The sequence below is a fragment of the Pan paniscus genome, chromosome 5 (assembly GCF_029289425.2).
Source record: "Pan paniscus chromosome 5, NHGRI_mPanPan1-v2.0_pri, whole genome shotgun sequence".
Lineage (NCBI taxonomy): Eukaryota > Metazoa > Chordata > Mammalia > Primates > Hominidae > Pan > Pan paniscus.
In genome coordinates this window covers 180,215,155-180,232,588 of record NC_073254.2, presented here as the reverse complement: position 1 = coordinate 180,232,588, position 17,434 = coordinate 180,215,155, and the positions used below count along the sequence as shown (strand labels likewise).

At 51.5% G+C, this 17,434-nt stretch overlaps 1 protein-coding gene across 2 annotated transcripts in view; it reads right to left on the bottom strand.

Annotated features, from left to right (window-relative positions):
• SLC22A1 (solute carrier family 22 member 1) overlaps positions 1-16,252 on the bottom strand; it is a 46,715-nt gene extending 30,463 nt beyond the window's left edge. For both annotated transcript variants that reach the window (XM_003807399.5, XM_063605054.1), the window contains exons 1-4: positions 10,128-16,252; positions 3,991-4,094; positions 1,821-1,975; positions 87-255 (exon numbers count right to left, since the gene is read on the bottom strand). In XM_003807399.5, the coding sequence (XP_003807447.4) occupies positions 87-255; positions 1,821-1,975; positions 3,991-4,094; positions 10,128-10,538 (839 nt within the window). In that variant the 5' untranslated portion in view covers positions 10,539-16,252. The remainder of the gene's footprint in view (positions 1-86; positions 256-1,820; positions 1,976-3,990; positions 4,095-10,127) is intronic.
• Between the last annotated feature and the right edge of the window lie 1,182 nt (positions 16,253-17,434).

Sequence of the window (17,434 nt, the reverse complement as noted above, 5' to 3'; positions counted from 1 at the left end):
AAGAGACTGGTCCCTCGAGAGGACAGAAAGCGCAGCCAGAGGGGTGGCCGGCGCCCCTTCCCCGTAGGCGGGAGGAAGGGCCTCACCAGTAGTAGAGCAGGAAGAGGAAGGTGGGCAGGGAGACTGCCAGCTGCAGCCAGCGCCAGTGAGGCAGGGCGTAGGCCAGCCCGGTAAGCGCCACCAGCCCCACCGTGAAGGCCATCTGGTACATGATCGCCACCGTTCTTCTGGAGCCCGAGCCAACAAATTCTGTGACTGAAACAGGAGGTGTGGACGTTATGCGGGTTCCTTGCAGGAGCCCAGGAGCCCGACGCCGTGCGTTCAGAAGCTCGGGGCCCCAGTCCAGCTTGTCTCCCCGCGGGAAGCTCCCACCCGGCCTTGCCCAGCCTCACCTGCTCCCAGGCTTCTCTCTTGTGTGTCTCCCATTTCTCCTTCCCGCAAACCACAGCCGCGCTCACGCCTCCCCTTCTCTCTGGGACCCATCAAACCGGGGCCCCGGACCCATCAAACCAAGGCCCCGGAGATCCACCAGGCTGCTTGGCTCTCTGGCTTTTCCCTGACCGTCGCTTTCCGCGTCTGCTCCTTTACCATCTGCACTCCCCTCTGCCTGCTTCAGGACTCAGTCCACTGGCCTCTCCTCCCCAACGCCTTCCTCAAGAAGCTCCAGACTCAGCTGGAATATTTGTCAGGACCCCAGGGGTGTTCATTCATTTAGCAAATATCTCTGAGTGCCTCCTGGGGACCTGGTACTGTGCGGGGTGTCTGAGGCACATCGTAAGCATAGGAGGTAGAGTCCTGCCCTGGGAGACCTCCTTTGGCAGACGCTCCACATCACAGATAAGAGAATGCAATCCTATGTTAGAGCGTGATACGTGTAACGGGAACAAAAATGAAAAGGGGAAAAGGAAGTCAGGGGAGTCGTGGGTGGAGGGGCTGCCGGTGGTGTTGGAGCGTGGATGTGGCCCCGGGTCAGACCCCCTAACCATGTGTGGGACGGTGCCTAGCAGCAGAGGCTGTCACAGGCTCCACACGCATGGGGCTGAGCCAGCTCAGCTTCACCAGGCTGCTCATGGCTTCTCAAGGCGGGAACGTGGATCCTCTTGGCCCTAGTGAATGAGTTCTCAGAATGCCAAGTGATAGCACCTTGTTTTCAAAGATGAAAAGACATGGCTATTTCTTTTATCTCCCCCACAAATGAGTAAAAGTGTGGCTCATCCTCACTGCTGTCTGCCGTGCCCTGGCCTGGGGAAGTACAGATGACTCTTAGGCTGCATTCCTCCCGGAAAGGGTTTTTTGTTTTGTATTCTTAACCTTAGTAGAATATTTGAAAGGGAAAAAAAGGCTGATATGTAAAACTCCTCATGTTGGTTTATACTTCAACTTTTTCAAAATCCTGATTTTCACAATCCTTATTTTATTTGCTCCTGTTTTCTTTCCTAATTCTTGAGTGCCATTCAAGCCCGTCAAGTTTGCTGTATTTATTTTAAGGAGTTGCTGGTTCTTTCTTGTGTAAAATGCTAGAATATTCTCTCACTTATCTCCTCTTCTGCACCCCCTCCTGACTGCTGTGAGCACATCAGCATGGGGTCTTTTTGTTCCCCAAATAGATTAGTTGATTAATAGATCACTAATCTAAGTGATAATTTAAGTGTCTCAGACACAAAAAGAGAGGAGGCCATTCTAGCCCATGTCCTGCCCCAGTCACATAACAACAAGGAACTGGTGCCCCGCAAGCTCCCTGACCCCACAAACAACCCCCTACCCACGTTAGGCCCATCCCATTCTACCCTGAGACCTGGCCTCATCCCCATGATAATTACTTAGGGTGTAGCCGGCCATCCAGTTGCCCTTGCTGACCAGGCCCTGCAGCAGGCGGAAGAGCAGCATGGACATGTAGTTGGGCGAGAAGGCCATGAGCACGCCCGACACCGCGTTGACCAGCACGGTTCCCAGGAGACACAGCTTACGGCCAAACCTTCAGAGAGAAGGAGACATGGAGGGCAGGTGGGAGAGGTTGAAATCTGGGGTCAGACATGCATGGTGGGATGCCAAGGGTCACAGTCGGAGGCCACCGCACCACTGTCCTGGGAGACTGCAGGGTCTATCAGGACAGCAGTGCCCAGTGCACCGCCCAGCCTGCTCATCTGTCCCAACAAGCTCCGCAGCCCTTCCGGGTCTGAAGAGGAGTCTGAGCGCTCCCAGCAGCATCACAGCTCAGCCGGGCAGTGCCCGCAGACCCTCTCCAGTTCACGCCTGTCCCCTTGCCTTATCTTCATATTTAGCAGATGGCATCATTATTATCGCCACTGGTCAGGCTGCACCCAAACCAGGCTTCCTTCCTCCCATAGTCTTATCAACCATCATGGAAGCTTTTCAGTGCCATATTCAGCTCTGATAGTGTAGCCATACAGGGCTGTTTCTCTTCTCCTTTTTCCGGGAATGAAATGGGCAAATTACTCGCTGGGATTGCACTGTTCCCACCCAATTTTTTGACCACACCCCACGTTCTCCAAGAGCCAAGGAAAGCAGCCAAGGGCAGACCATGCGGTGTGCCCGCCCACCCACGCTCCCCACCCGCCTGCCACCCCCGTCCCCTCGCCACCCCCATCTGCCTCCACTAGGCCACTTCACTTGTCCACCTTGTGTCCCCTGGCCTCAGACCTCCACCCCGCCTCAGGACGGCCCCAAACCGGCCAGTAAACCCTGGCCCTTTGTGAAAACATAGGAACTTCTGCCAGAACCCGTCTTCTAACCAGGGATGCTCAGCCCCAGCGGCGGCACCTGGCTTCGTCCCCTCTCCCTGTCTCCTGCAGCGGCATGTGTGTCTGTCTCCTCTCCCTGTCTCCTGGGGCAGTGCCTGGCTGTCTCCCCTCTCCCTGTCTCCTGGGGCAGTGACTGGCTCTGTCCTCTCTCCCTGTCTCCTCCAGCGGCACCTGGCTCTGTCCCCTCTCCCTGTCTCCTGCAGTGGCGCCTGGCTCTGTCCCCTCTCCCTGTCTCCTGGGGCAGCACCTGGCTCTGTCCCCTCTCCCTGTCTCCTGCGGCAGCACCTGGCTCTCTGTCCCTTCTCTCTGTCTCCACCTCTGAGCTGGGCCCCAGACCCCCAGCCAGGCCTGGGTTCCCTGGCCCCTGTCTTCTTCCTGCATCCCTGACTCCCTCCCCTATCAGCCTCCTCATCCTGGACCCTCCCCACACTCTTTCAAAGAGTTGTTCACACAACTCCACTCTCCTGCCTTCTGGTTTTCTCCAACCACCCTGTCCTGGGTGCCGGGCCCCCCACAGCAGATTCTGACCACTCCTCCTCGGGGTCTCCTGGTGCATTTCCACAAGCGCCCTGGAGAACAGTTAGTTGTCCTTCGATCTCGCTGCCATTTTTCCTGTCTCCTTTCCCAGGGCACTTTCCCTGCCTACCTTTCTGCATTGCAGTTCTCTCCCGACACCCTCTTCCAGCACATCCTGATATGCTGTACAGCCTTAAATACCAACTACTGGTGACAAACCCCCGATATTGAACTCCAGCCCAGACCCCTTTCCAGAGCTCACTCACATACCCAAGTGGCTCCTTGGCATCTCTTCGTAGATGTCTCAGGCTGTGCAACTCATCTCCAAACCTAACATCTCTAAGAGCCCTAGTTTCCTCCATAACCTCTCCCTATCAACCGCTGCAACAAAATCCCTTCCTAACCCTCTGGCTCCCATCTCAAAATGGCCTCACGACCAGGCACCTGCTGGAAGCATCAATCTTGGCTGTGTCCCCCCTTTCTCTCAGCCCACTAACTGTACAATCTGCATGCAGCTTGGACTCTGAAACACACCTCAAATCTCTCCACCACTCTCCTGGCAGCCCCACAGTAGCCCAAAGCAGGGGCCACTGTGTCTTGTCTCCAGCAGCTTCTGCAGTTAATTCCAACTGGTCATGTTCTCCACCACTGTCCCTTAGAATCTGTTCTCATGGCATTCAGAGGAGGCTTACCTGGACTGGCCTTTACATACCTGTCTGCAAAGTAGCCAACACCCAGAGAGCCAAAGAAGAAGCCCGCATTCAAACAGGACTGAAAGAGGTCCAGCTTCCAGGAGTCAGCACACACCAGGTTGAACTGCCAGTCACACCACGGCAGGAGGAGGACCAAAAGCACAGAACCATGTGTGAGTCAGGACTACACCCTTCCATCCTCTCTTCAGCAAAGCAAATGCAGTTCATCAAACTCGGTATCCCTGGGCTGTTTCACAGAGTTTTCTCCTACTACATTTTCATAAGACAAATTCAAAGTTTCTGATGAATCACTCAGCAAATATCAAATGCGACTAACCCTTGAACAACATGGGTTTGAACTGCGCGGGTCCACTTACAGATTTTTTTTTCAATAAAATTTACACCGAGTGTGCCTGTCTCTTCTTCTACCTCTTCCACCTTTTCTGCCTCTGCCCTCCAGGACAGCAAGACCAAGCCCTCTTTTCCTCCTCCTCCTTAGCCAACTCCACGTGAAGATGATGAGGGTGAAAACCTTGATGATGATTCACTTCCACTTCGTGATGTTTTTCCACTTCCTTAAGTTTTTCTTAACATTTTCTTTTCTCTAGCTTACTTTATTGTAATAATACAGTCTATGATACATATAACATACAAAATATGTGTTCGTTGGCTGTTTATGTGATTGGCAAAGCTTCCTTCCAGTCAATAGTAAGCTATTAGTTGTTAAGTTTCTTGAGATAGACTGTGCCTTACGGTCACATGTGTGGGTGGGACCGAGGGTTAGGAGGACATCAGAGGCTCCCATGCACCAAAAGCCAGGGGAGGGAAGATATCAAGGTGGAGGGGACAGAGGAAAAGACAGGCATGGGCTGCTGGGAAGGGCTTGTTTTGTTTGGGTTTTTGGAGAAGGCAGATATTCCCTGCGTTTAGAGGCCTTGGGGAAGAAAACCAGGAGTGGAGGGTCATCCAAGAGTCCTACCTCCCGTAGCACAGAGCATGGTGACGCTGGCACATGCCTAGACATGGTAGAGGCTAGAGGGCAGAAGAATGGCCCCTTCCTCTTTAGAGTTGAGACAGGCAGAAAGAGTGGACTCTGGGGAGAACAGAGGGTGTTGGGTGGAGGCCTCTCGACCCTTTCAGTTCCTGGTACAGCCCTCCTGGGTGGTCGACACATCCTTCCTTCCTGCCCCCGTCCCTCCACACTGCTTTGTCCGCATCAAGTCCATGGCTCCCCTAACCAGAATACTGTGGAGTATGATGGCAGTGAGTCACTTCACAGCCCTGGGCCTCAGTTTCCCTGTCTGAAACGTGTGTTGTACCCATTCCATCACACCCATAGGGCTGCTGGGTGCATTGGAGGGGAGAAATCACATGCAGATAGCTTTAATAAATAATAAACCCTTTTATTTTAGAAACAGGTTTTATTACCCCCACTTCCAACCCTCAAATCTCTAAAGTTGCCAGTTTGAGCCACACCATGCCCCAATCCTGGGGTCAGACATTCAGAACTGGCTTTGTGCAGTGGCTTATGCCTTAATCCCAGCACTTTGGGAGTCTGAGGCAGGAAGATCGTCTGAGCCCAGGAGCTTGAGACCAGGCTGGGGCAACAGAGTGAGGCCTCATCTCTACAAAATATTTAAAAATTAGTCAGACATGGTACCATGTGCCTGTAGTCCCAGCTACTTGGGAGGCTGAGTTGGGAAGATCAATTGAGCCCAGGAGGTTGAGGCTGCAGTGAGCTGTGTTCAAGCCACTGCACTCTAGTCTGGATGACAGTGTGAGACCCTGTCTCAAAAACCAAACAACATTCAAAGCCTCAAGGAATCTGAACTCAGCCAGCCTGGGTTCTGTCTGATGGACTGACTAGTTCCTTGACATGAGCACTTTTTTTTTTTCCCTGAAATATAGGTTAAACTCTGTGTTACCACCTGAATTTCAGAAACAAACACAAGCCTCTCCTAGTAACTGCCTTCTGCCCAGACCCCAGTGTCTGCTCCTATGGGTGGTACAGCTCTGGGGCGTGCGACAAGCTACTGCTCAGTGTCACTCTCATGTTTTCTGCCAATCCCAATTTGATTTCCTCTAAAATTCAGCTTAAAACACAACTTCTCCATGGAGCACCTCCCAGGTCACCCACCCAATGTATAACTCTTTTTGGCTGTGGTTCTTTTCCTGCCTGCCGTGTGCTCTGCCATTAGAATACACGTGGACACGTCCTTATCTGGCTTTCCCAGGGTTTGTGTCTCCAACTGCCCAACTCTCTCTTTGCAGCCTCACCCGTGGTCTGCCGTACAGGATTTCACTCAAGTTGCAGGGGTCAGGGAAAGATGTGGAATTATTACCTGGGGCCTCGGCTTATTCCCTTCTCAGCCATTGTTTGTCTGGTTTTTATTATAATCTTTGCAAGTTGGTGTCTCTGTAAGATGTGCCTGCCGCCTTCCTGAAGCACCCTGTTGCCATCATGCCCCAGGACTGTATATGGAGCCTGTGAGCTCCTGGAGCTGGAGTGCATCCCACCTTCCAACATCTCATCCACACAGAGAACTGGCTCTGCCCCCAGGCTACCCTGAGGATCAGTTTCTAGAGCCATCTGCAAAGCTTGTAAACCTGCCATGCTTCCTCTGCTCCCAAACACCAGCCCAACCATGAGTACCCTGACACATTTGTGCACCTTGAGAAGATAGGCTGGGCCCTGGGAGAAGCTGGGGCTGCATAAAGGTAGGGACGGGATGGAGGATGGGAATCTCCTAGGCCCACTCGCTGCTCCTGCTGGGATTTCACCAGGGCCGGGGCAGCTCTTTCCGGCACGATTATAAAGCAACCTACTGCTTCATCACGAGAACCACACAGGGTCCTGGTGGAACCACAGATTCCCTGTGGATTCTGTCTCAGTGGGTCCCGAATAGGAATCCAGGTGATCCTGAGGATCAGCCAAGTTTGAGAAACACTAATGTAACTACCTCTGTCTCCCTTGGCCTGAGACCACTTTCCCTTGCTCAGCATTCATGGCTGGTGGAAGACACCTGGCCTGGTGTGGGGGCTGTGGCTGCAACCAAGACTGATAGAGGAGATCCTCTTGTTGGGAGAGTCAAAAGCCAGGAAAATGCCCACATTCCTCCCCCAGTGGACCTACGATCTTAGCACCTAGCCTTGGGGTGGGAGTTAAACTTGGTGTTCAAACAAATTAGCTCACCTTCCCTCCTAAAGCAAGTTCCAATGTCCAAGGCAATGCTAGGTTAAAAATTAGTTCTGCAGAAATCAATAACTAAGATTGATTCCCCAACAATAATTTTCAGTTTTGGAGGAGGAGCTGGGGTCAAGGAAGTTGGGGTTAAAGTGGGAGACAATTCTTACCCACGAGCCAGTTTCTATCACCCTCCCACCTACCCCCAGGCTTCCAATCACCTTGGAAAATCTCCACATGAATCCCACCACCCTCCCAACTTACCATGGCCCCAAAAGAACATGGAGTGCTTAGTGTGGGGTTGCCAGGTACAATACAAACCATATCCTCTTCACCATCTCTGCCCATCAGAGTTCCAGGATTCCCACAATCCTCCCCAGGGCTCTACATCTTGGGGTTATTGGAAGCCCCCTCCACAGCTGCCACGGACAGGCAAGCTGTTCTAAAGCACTCTCGGGCCCCTCTCTGTCCCAGCCTCCCCACTTCTGCTGCACCCCAAGGTCCCCTCTTACCAGGCCCCTCTACCTGCCCACATGGCTGCCTCTCCAAGGCTCCCAGTTCAGTGTTCAGAAGCTCCATTTGCCTATACCCCCCAAGCCAGAGCCCTCCGCCAAGCTGGGCCTCCTTCTCCCCAGCCCTGACAATGCTGGCATCTCTTACATCTTGTCTTCCCTTCATTCCCATGACAACCATGTTGGCCAACACTTCTTACCGGGGCTCACTCTTGGCCTCCTCATGCATCTCTCTACCTCTCCTGAAGCCTCCAATCCCACCACCGCCCCTTCCCACCCATTCGCGAGTCCAGCTAGGGTCACCTTGCTTGCCTGCCTAAATAAGACCCAAACTCCTTTGTTGGGCACTAAGGTAGCATTGCCAGGGTTCACAAATAAAAATACAGAATGCCCGGGTAAATTTGAATTTCAGATAAACAACTTTTTTTTTTTTAGGATAAGTATGTTCATGCAATATTTGCATTTCCAGTCTCAGTTATCAGTACCAAATATCATGCAGTATCTGGGACATAAGTATCCTATCCAGTTGGATTATCTGAAGTTCACATGTTCGAGTTTAACTGGGCATCCTGTATTGTACCTGGCAACCCCACACTAAGCACTCCGTGTTCTGGCCCCAAGGTTAGACACCAGTGTTCTCCCCACAACTCCTCATATCATGACCCTCATATCAGCGCTCCTTGCACCCTGAATGCAGCAAACACTCCCTGGGCCCTGAGCCTGGGCTCAAGCTCTCCCCTTGGTCTGGGGATCTACTTCCCCTCCCCTCTACTCCACCTGTCCCCTCTCCTTGCTGGTCCAAATACCAGCTGAGGCTCAGCTCAAAGCCACCTCCTCCCAGAAGACGTCCATGATCAGCTCAGAGCTCAGCAGCTGAGATCTCTACCTTCTTAGAGCCCACCAGTCCCTTTCCGCCCTGCTCATGGCATTCACCACAGGCGGCCTTGGGCTGTCATTAAACGAACACTGGTCTCATTCTTGCCATCCTCTTCCCCTCTCAGTCCCCACAAGACTGCAGACTCCTTGAGGGACCTCACAATCTTCTTCTGCATCTCCCCTGCGGCATCACACCCAGTGCCAGAATAGAGGGAGTATGCCGAACATACTGGGTGGATGTCTGACTGGAGGAATGATCACATCTGATCTCCTCAAAGCAGACTATGTCTCAGTCCCAGAGAGCAAACCCATCCCCATCCTGGTCTGCTTCTAGATCCAGTGGGAATGCCAGATGGTTGGAGATCCCTGGAAGGTGGGCTGCCTAACTTGTCATCCATTGTTGGAGGATGCCTTGGAGACAAGATGTCTCTTCAGCATCATAAAGCCAGTTGCACCGGCACCTGCTCTGCTCCAGGCAAGCAGGTAGAGCAATGCTCAGGCCCAGAGGGGAGGGACCCTAAGCTTTCCTCCAGTAACAGCCCTAAATGTGTCACCACTGATACCACTCAGGAAAGAGAAAAGAGGAAGAACAGAGACCCAAGAAGTCCTGAGAGCTTGGGCGAGGGTAGTGGGGGCAGACAAATGGGCAGGACCAGAAGCAGGGAGGGCCCAGTTACCTCTTATTTCAGGGAAGCAGTGCCCGCACCAAAACCACGCCACTGCTCGTTACTAACAGAAGGCCCCTGACGGGCTTTGGCCCACAGCTTCTCCAACCCACCAAGCATCCACACTTGTTACCGTGCAATAGTTTCAAAAGGGCTCATGATGGGCAAAAAATGTGGTGACACTTTTTACTAAAGGATTCTCAAAGCAAAATGCTCAAATAACCAAGTAAACTACTCAAGCAAGGCCCTTTTGAGGCCATCGCCCTATCCCATGGGCCCCATCGGACTGCACGGTGTGACTCAGTTTGGATTTGCTCAGTGCTTTCACAGATCCCAGCTGAACCTCACACCCCTATGAGGCAGCCGTCATCATCCCTGGTTGACTGATGAGGAAATGAGGCTTAGAGAGGCAGTGATTTACCCAGTGATGCTCAGCTAATAAGGGGCACAGCTGGGATTCCACCAAATATTCTCACTTCCAAGCCAGGGCAATTCCAGGCCACCTCAACACCATCATTGAGGTCAATCATCATCACTCTTGAGCAGAAGGAGGGGGCCCACAGTACTATTGGTGGGGAAGCAGGACCCAGAGCAAGTTGATAGTTCTGGGAGAAGCCAGTGGGGCAGGCAGAGAGGCTCCTGGTCTCCCAGTCGACTCCCATTCAAGCAACCTGGCAACCTGGCCCCCCACTTGTGCTAGCTGTTCTCTCCTGCCTCAGCTTCCTCCTCAAAGACCCAGAGTTTGTGGTGGATTAAACTAGAGAAGAGAATGCCCCGTGCCTGGGACACAGCCAGACACCCACGAACCGCACAATAAACACAGCCCCCTACCTCTTTCCTGATATGGAACTGAACTTCATAGGATTTGCTTTATATTTCTCCCTGTCCCAGGAACTCCCATGTTACAGAGGCTTTTTTACCTCAGTGACGATGGAAGAGCCGGGCGTGTCATACACCCAGCCATCCTGGCAGGGACCCAGCGGCAGGTGGCTCCTGTTGGTGGCCAGGCTAGCCAGGGGGTCTACACAGCTGAGGGCGCTCTGGTTCCAGTCCACTTCATAGCGCCTGCACTGGCCAAGGAAGGCCTCGCCCGCGGGCCCCAGGCCTGGCACTGTATAGTTCAGCTCCTCCGCAGGGCTCCAGCCACAGCGCTGGCTCAGCTCAGCCACCCCAGGGCTCTGGCAGCGGTGGTCAGGTGTGAAACCCAGGAAGACGATGCCCACACAGATGGGCGCAAAGGCAGCCGACAGCAGGCATAAGATGAGGAAGGCTTGCTTCTGGAACCAGCCAAACTCCCCAACCTGCTCCAGAATGTCATCCACGGTGGGCATGATGGCTCAGCACGCTCATGGCCGTGGCCAGACCTGCTCTGGGCTGCAGTGGCCAGGTGCAATGTCTCCCTCAGAGATCTTTGAAAAGGAGTGGTTTGAAATCAGTTTGCTGTCCAAGTGTGAAACATCTGGAAGGCAACCAAGTAGAAATAATCTTTTACCCTATGTTGCTGGTTTCAGGAAAAGGAAGAATGCACGTGGCCGTCTGATCAAATTGTTTGCTTTGCCGGGGAGCGAGTCAGTGGGGTCTAAGCCCAAAGAGAATTGGAGTTCAGCCACAGAGCAAGAGGAGGGCAGGAGAGCAGGCCGTGCAAACCTAGTAGCTCCCTCAGGGCTCTTCCAAAAAGAATATCTACTCGTTTTCTAGATGTGATGGTATGAGGCAAGTATTGGGTGACAGCCAGGTACTAGATACTGTATTCAGCTAATTAGTTCTGTGATACCATTTAAGTATTTTTTTTTTAGGTTTTTTTTTTCCATAGGTTTTGAGGGAACAGGTATTATTTGGTTACATGAGCAGGTTCTTTAGTGGTGATTTGTGAGATTTTGGTGCATCCATCTCCCAAGCAGTATACACTGCACCCAATTTGGGTGTTTTAAGCTCCACCTCTTCATTTGTGTGTGTGTATACATGTCTAGATGTGTTTACTTGTATGTACACTTACTGTTATATGTTGTGTCTACCAAATTGGCTTATAAGTAAAAGAGTGTTCATAAATTAAGTAAATAAGTCTAAGCAATTTTCAAATTCACTTGACTTAAGTATGACTTTGCTAAATAGGCTGTCTTTTAAATTATCAGTAAAATGAAAATAGAAATGCCTTCAAAATATAGACATGGTCTAAATTATGCAAGTCAGAAACTAGGTTGACTAAATGCTTTAAGGTCATAAACTGCTTTGGCTTTTGAAAATTGTTCAACTTTCCTGCTTTGCAGTTTGGTAGGGCCTGCCCTAGCTATGCTGGAAATAGTCAGACCTCATCTGCACCTAAGTACATAACTAAAATAACTTACTGGGTATTTCACCAAAATTAACAATTACTAAGAGCTACCATTATAACATGTAGTGATGACTACTGAAAACAGATCTACACGTGAGGTGAGTAAGGAGAGTAAAATGTATCATTAGTAAAATAATATAAGAAGGCATGGGAATATAAATTTTTGCCTAGTTCAGAGGGTTAAATGATTGTTTTAAATTATATAAGATAAAGCTTAAGGTTCAAACAAGTTATGGAAGGTTTGTAAAAAATTAATCTTGTAAAAGGAATCCTGTGTGTAAACATATTGACTACACTAAAAAGGATATTATTTGGTTTTCCGTAAGTTGAACATTGGAATACAAGCACAACAAGGTTTTCTTGAAGCACTTACATGCTGTTTAACAAAAAAAAATTTGTAAAAGGTTATAAAAGATTTATAACAATCTCAGTTCATGATCAAACTGATTAAGATTGGATGGATTTCTCTGTAAGGTTTTATTTTTTTTAATTGGGGTTGACATTAATAGACTAATGTAAGGGTGAAATTTGGCTTTCACTTGAACAAGATTTTCATGCAATGAAAGATTTTGTTTTCTTTGTGAATAAGCTACTGACACAAGAAGGGAAGGACAAGAGATCAACAGGACTGCAGGGTCAATAGGGCTCCATAGCTGAGGGGAAGGGAGCTCAGCAGCCTGACATGCTGGCGAAAGGGTAAAAGTTCTTACCAGTCAGACTTTTGGTTTCTCTCTCTGTGCAAACTGGTTGCAGGAACAATTAAAAAATCACTATATTCTCTGCCCCTCCATGAATTCAACTGGCCATTTGGCATGGCTAAAGTTGGATAATAAGAGACTTTAAAGGACTTCTTAAAAAGGAGTGCGATGGTTAAAAGTTAGATTGTTTGGAAAATTAGGTCTTCCCTCTTAGTGACTGAAGGTTTTTGCTTTGAGTCATTTAAATGAATGACTTATAGTAACCAAAAATTCTGTTAAGTGTTTTGAGCCTTTACAGCTTCAAAATTTTCTTTCCTAACCCCTGAGTTTTGGATGCTACAGAAGACCACTGGAGCATCGAAAGGGCGAGGTAAACAGGGTTATTTGACAAGTTTAGTTACATAGGATTACCAAAATAAGGTGTTTGATCTTCAGGTTATATTTTAGTGAAAAATGTTAATGTGTGTTTCAAAATTGTATGGGATTTCTAGATTTCTGATGCCTGAGTTTGTCTTATCAATCATAGCTAGGGTTATTGTGTTAGGTTATTGTAAATCACAGAGGTGACCAGATTTCTTCATCAATTGTGTTTTTGACTATGAATACGCTAGGACATTTTGACATTCACAGACAATTGTTGTCATGTTTTGATCCTCTTCAAGGGATGGATTATAGTCTTCAAATGCAGATATCTGATAATTTTGGAGATTGTGAATAGGAGTTGACTGGGTGAGCTGAACTAATAGAAGACTGAAGCAATCTTGTTTTGACTTTTTGCTTGGAATATTGTTGATCCTTTATCTTGTTTTTCAGAATCAAGGAAGCTTTTCTTTTGAGCTTGTAGCTTTTGACAATTGTGAAGGTGAACCAACTAGTGATATCTGACTACAGCTCAGAAGAAACAAGGGATGGGCCGTTAAACTCCAAATGGTCATGAAAATGGAGCCTCAGATGATGGCTGCCTTGTACTGGGTATTCTTAGATAGGTCTCTGAGAGAGACTTGACTGTTGTTTTCCCAAAACAATACCCCTGGTCAGCACGAAGCAGTTAAGAGTGGTCATTGTCCCTACCCTAACAGCAGTTAGGTGTACCTCTTCAGAGGGGGAAATGATGGCAGCAGTAGGGAGGCGTGGCTGGGGCTGAACACTCCACAGAGCTGATGGAAGCCCCACCCTCCTGGGACTGTGGATCCAAGCCTCCTTGTGCTCTTGGAGGGGGCCAGCAGCAGGCCAGATCTGCCTGCCTGGATGCAGCTGCAACCACCTGACCTGTGGCTGCAGACCTGGGCCTCTCACTCCACAGAGCAGGCAGGAGCCAGGGACAAGCAGGAACCCCACCCCTTCTGAGTTGGCAGGGTGGGAGTTCCATGGATGCAGCTGTGGCTGCCCTCCCAGGCACAAGACCTGGGCATCTCTGCAGCCTGCAACCTCAGGGGCCTGGGAAGGCCTCCCCACTAGTCCCCATCCCAGGCTCAGAAGAGTCTGCTCCCACTGCCTGGCCCCTCTCCCATCCCAGCACCTGCTGTGATCTCAGAGCAGGGTTGGGGTTGAGACCTGGGGCCATGAATGGCAGCAGGAGGCAGACAGAGTCCTGGGAAGAAGGAGGTGTGTCCCTAGTAAGGCCCACCTTCAGGCCAAGAAGGGCCTGAAGGCTGGGGCCTGGGCTGCCAGTCCCGGAAACCAGAGTGGGGACTTGTGGTGCCTCTTCCTAACCCACCCATGGCCACCCACAGAACAACTGGCATGCACTTCCTCCCTTCTGAGGTCCATAAAAGCCCTGGACTCAGCCAGAGCAGGGCAGAGGATAGCTAGAGGATGAAGAGGGCAGAGAGATGATGGGACAACCAGCTGCAGAAAGGAGTACCCTCTCTGCCGATAGCTGGAGATGATGGGACAACCCACAGAGAGGAGCCACATTCTCTGCTGATAGCTGCAGCGACAACCTGCTGGCAGAGAGGAACCACCCTCTCCAGGGCTTCCTCTCTGCTGAGAGCTGCAGACATCAGGATGACCAGTTGCAGAGAGGAGCTACCTCTCCTGGGCCTCCTCTCTACTGAGAACTGAACACTCGACAGATGACCTGCCTAGAAGAGGAGCTACCCAATGCAGGTGTCCTCTGAGCTGTTGTAACACTCAATAGAGCTCATCTTGGTCTTGCTCACCCTTCACTTGTCTATGTCCCTCATTCTTCCTGGACGCAGGACAAGAGCTCATGCAAAGGCACCATGACCACAGAGGTTTCCAGCCAGAAAATTGACACCTCAAAGGTCCTATAACAAAGAGACAGTCACCAAAGCTGGGACAGCTGCAGGCATGGGGCACCACAGGACCCCAAAACCAGCCCTACCACCCAAAAAGTACCTTACAAGGTGGAGGGAAGAGCAGGAGACAAGAAAGAAGACCAGAGGGTGTAGCAAACTGGCTGTCCAGTGGCCCACATATCCTCACCTCTCAGCTGAGTGTGCAGAACCTGTGACTTGCCTGTAACCAATGGAAATGGCAAGTGTCACGGATGACACCTCCGTGATCATGCTCCTTAAGATTGTAACGTCCACATGGCTGGGAGTCTCTCTCCCCTGCTGGCTGTGATGGAGCCCTGGCCCTGTGGTGGAGGCCCACATGGCAAGGAGCTGTGGGTACCTTCAGCTGGCAACCAGCGGGAAACCAAGACCCTTGGTCCTGAAGTGGGACAGAATGAATCCTGCCGATATCCACTTGAGCTCCAAATCAAATCTTTCTCCAGATGAGCCTTGAGACGAGGCCACCACTGCAGCTAACACCTTGAATGTAACATCCAGCTGCCCTGCAGCTACCCTCCTGACCACAGAGCCCAGGAGACATGGAGTGTGCATGCTTTACGCAGCTCAGTTTGTGGTGACATGGTGTCACGGCAACAGACAAGAAAGCTTCAGGCTCCTGGGAATCCCAGAGCGGCTGCAGGGCTCCTCCCTGCCCCACACTGAGCAGCCCAGCACTCTCCAGCAGGCCCACTGCCTGCACCTTGTCAATGACCCAGATGGCTGTGCTTTCCAGAACCTACCCGAGCTCCTACAGGTGCCACTCACTGCCTCCCCTCCCCTGGGCAGACTCCTCGCTGATGGTGCAATAGCCCAAGTTCCTAGGGAACCTGGGCCAGGGAGTTACCTCTGCACAGGGGTAATGCCCCAGTAGGCTCTGGCTCAGAGTTGCTGATGGAAGGCATCAAAGTGGCACAAGGTGGAAAACACCCCATCCCTCCCCCATTTTCAGACCTAGGAGTGCATGCGGCATTGGGGGTGAGCCCCTCCACATGCACATAGAAGTACAGATAAACAGAGGCCCATGGTGTCAGGCATACTCTGGATTTCTGAGACTCTCAGCTGAGCCTCAAGCCCAGTAGACCCACTGGCTGATTTGGTCAAAAGCATGCCCCACCTTGGGGGCTGCAGCTCCATAATTCCCACTCCTGGGGGCTTTTCTTCTTTGGAAATGCTCAGCTGCTGCCAAGAGAGGGCTCAAGGGGGCTGCCACCCAGAAGGCTGAGCATGCCCTGGGCAGGAGGGAGGTGGGCCAGAGGCAGACACTCCCCAGCCCAGAGGAAGGTGGTGGCGCACACTCAGTGCTGGCCCTATTGTGCCCACAACCCTGACATGAGTGTCCTGCATGTGGATGGGAAGCAGCCAGGGTGCAAGGGGCCCACTTTCAGCACACTTTGAGGAGAAACCAGACCCCTCTGTGGTACCACCTCCCCAGTGGCCTGTCCAGGCCAAGCCTGGTGCCACTGCTCACCTGTTTCATGGAGAAAGCAGCTGCCCCCAACTCTGGGTGCTCAATGGACTCAGGCCTCCTTTCTTTGGCTTGGACCAGGGAGCAAGGGAGCCTGTACCCACCCCTGCATCCTTCCTTTTCCACTGTCTCCCAGCCCCATGGTTTGGGTCCATGAGGGGATGACCAGACATCCCACGCAATCAAAATTGCAGAGGGGAGATGGGACTGAGGGCCATGGCCAACTGAGAACAAGCCGTTGCCACCATCCTGAGCATCTAGGATGGCAGGCCGGGCTCCTTCTGAGCCCCATCTCCTGATCTGATGGAACTGCTCACCCCCCATGTACTGCAGATGAGAAATGAGAAACGAAGGCCTAAGGGGGCAAGTCATCTGCCCAGAATCACATGCCTGGCTCTATGTCAAGTCTTAATAAATCAACTCACTCAAAGCCCTGTCACCAGGGACTGATTTTCCAAAACTCCCTATGCTGAAACCCTATTCACCTAATGTCCAACTAGACACAAACTCCAGGTGGGCATCTCATCTGTCCTAGGTCTCAGTGCCCCCTAAGGCCAGGGAGGAGAAGGGGATCAAGCCAGCTGCCAGAGCCGGAGCAGAGGCAGGTCTCACCTGGAAACAGAGAGAAGGCAAGAGCTGGGTTTAGGCCCAGATTTGTACGTGAATCCAGGTACCTTCCAGTGAAGTGGCTGTCAGCACACAGGGCAGACCAGTCCTGGCCCCAGGGGCCGTGATGGAGGTCTGGGGAAGCACATATGTGTGAGAAAATCAGCCATGAATGAGCAAGTCAGTCACTGGGCACTGGGCCTGCTGCCCACCCGATGGTCCCAGGTACAGAGGGGGCAGCTGCCTGGGGTGGAAACTCCTGCTCCTGCCACTCCCCTCCCCATGGGGCTGTGCTCAGGGCCCCGCAGTGTGTCCTAGGCTTCTGTCCTCCTCAACAGGCCCCCAGGGTTGGCTGTTTCCTGCTTTGTGCCTGTCAGGAGGGGAACGCTGTGCTCCTAGGAACCTGGAACAGATTCTCCCTCACAGTCTCAGAAGGAATCAACCCTGCCAACACCTTGATGTTGGACTCCCAGCCTCCAGAACTGGAAGACGTACATTTCTGTTGTTGAAGCCCCTAGTCTGTGGTACTTTATTATGGCAGCCCTCCCAAACAAATCCAGAGATGAGGCCAAGGACCTGCGGGCAGAGCTAACACAGGGAGGCTGACTTCCGGCCATGAGGAGCCCCAGGGCAGGCCTGTCATCCAGGTGGCCCCCACCACGTCCACTCACCACCCTGCATGCCCTTGTGGCCCATTATGCTAACTGTTCCTGGGAACTACTGAAAATTTGATGCAGAAAATCCACTCATTTTCCTAACTGTTCAAAAACATGGTCCTGAATGTCTATTTTAGCCCAGGTACCATTGAGAGGTGACAGCGTGCTGG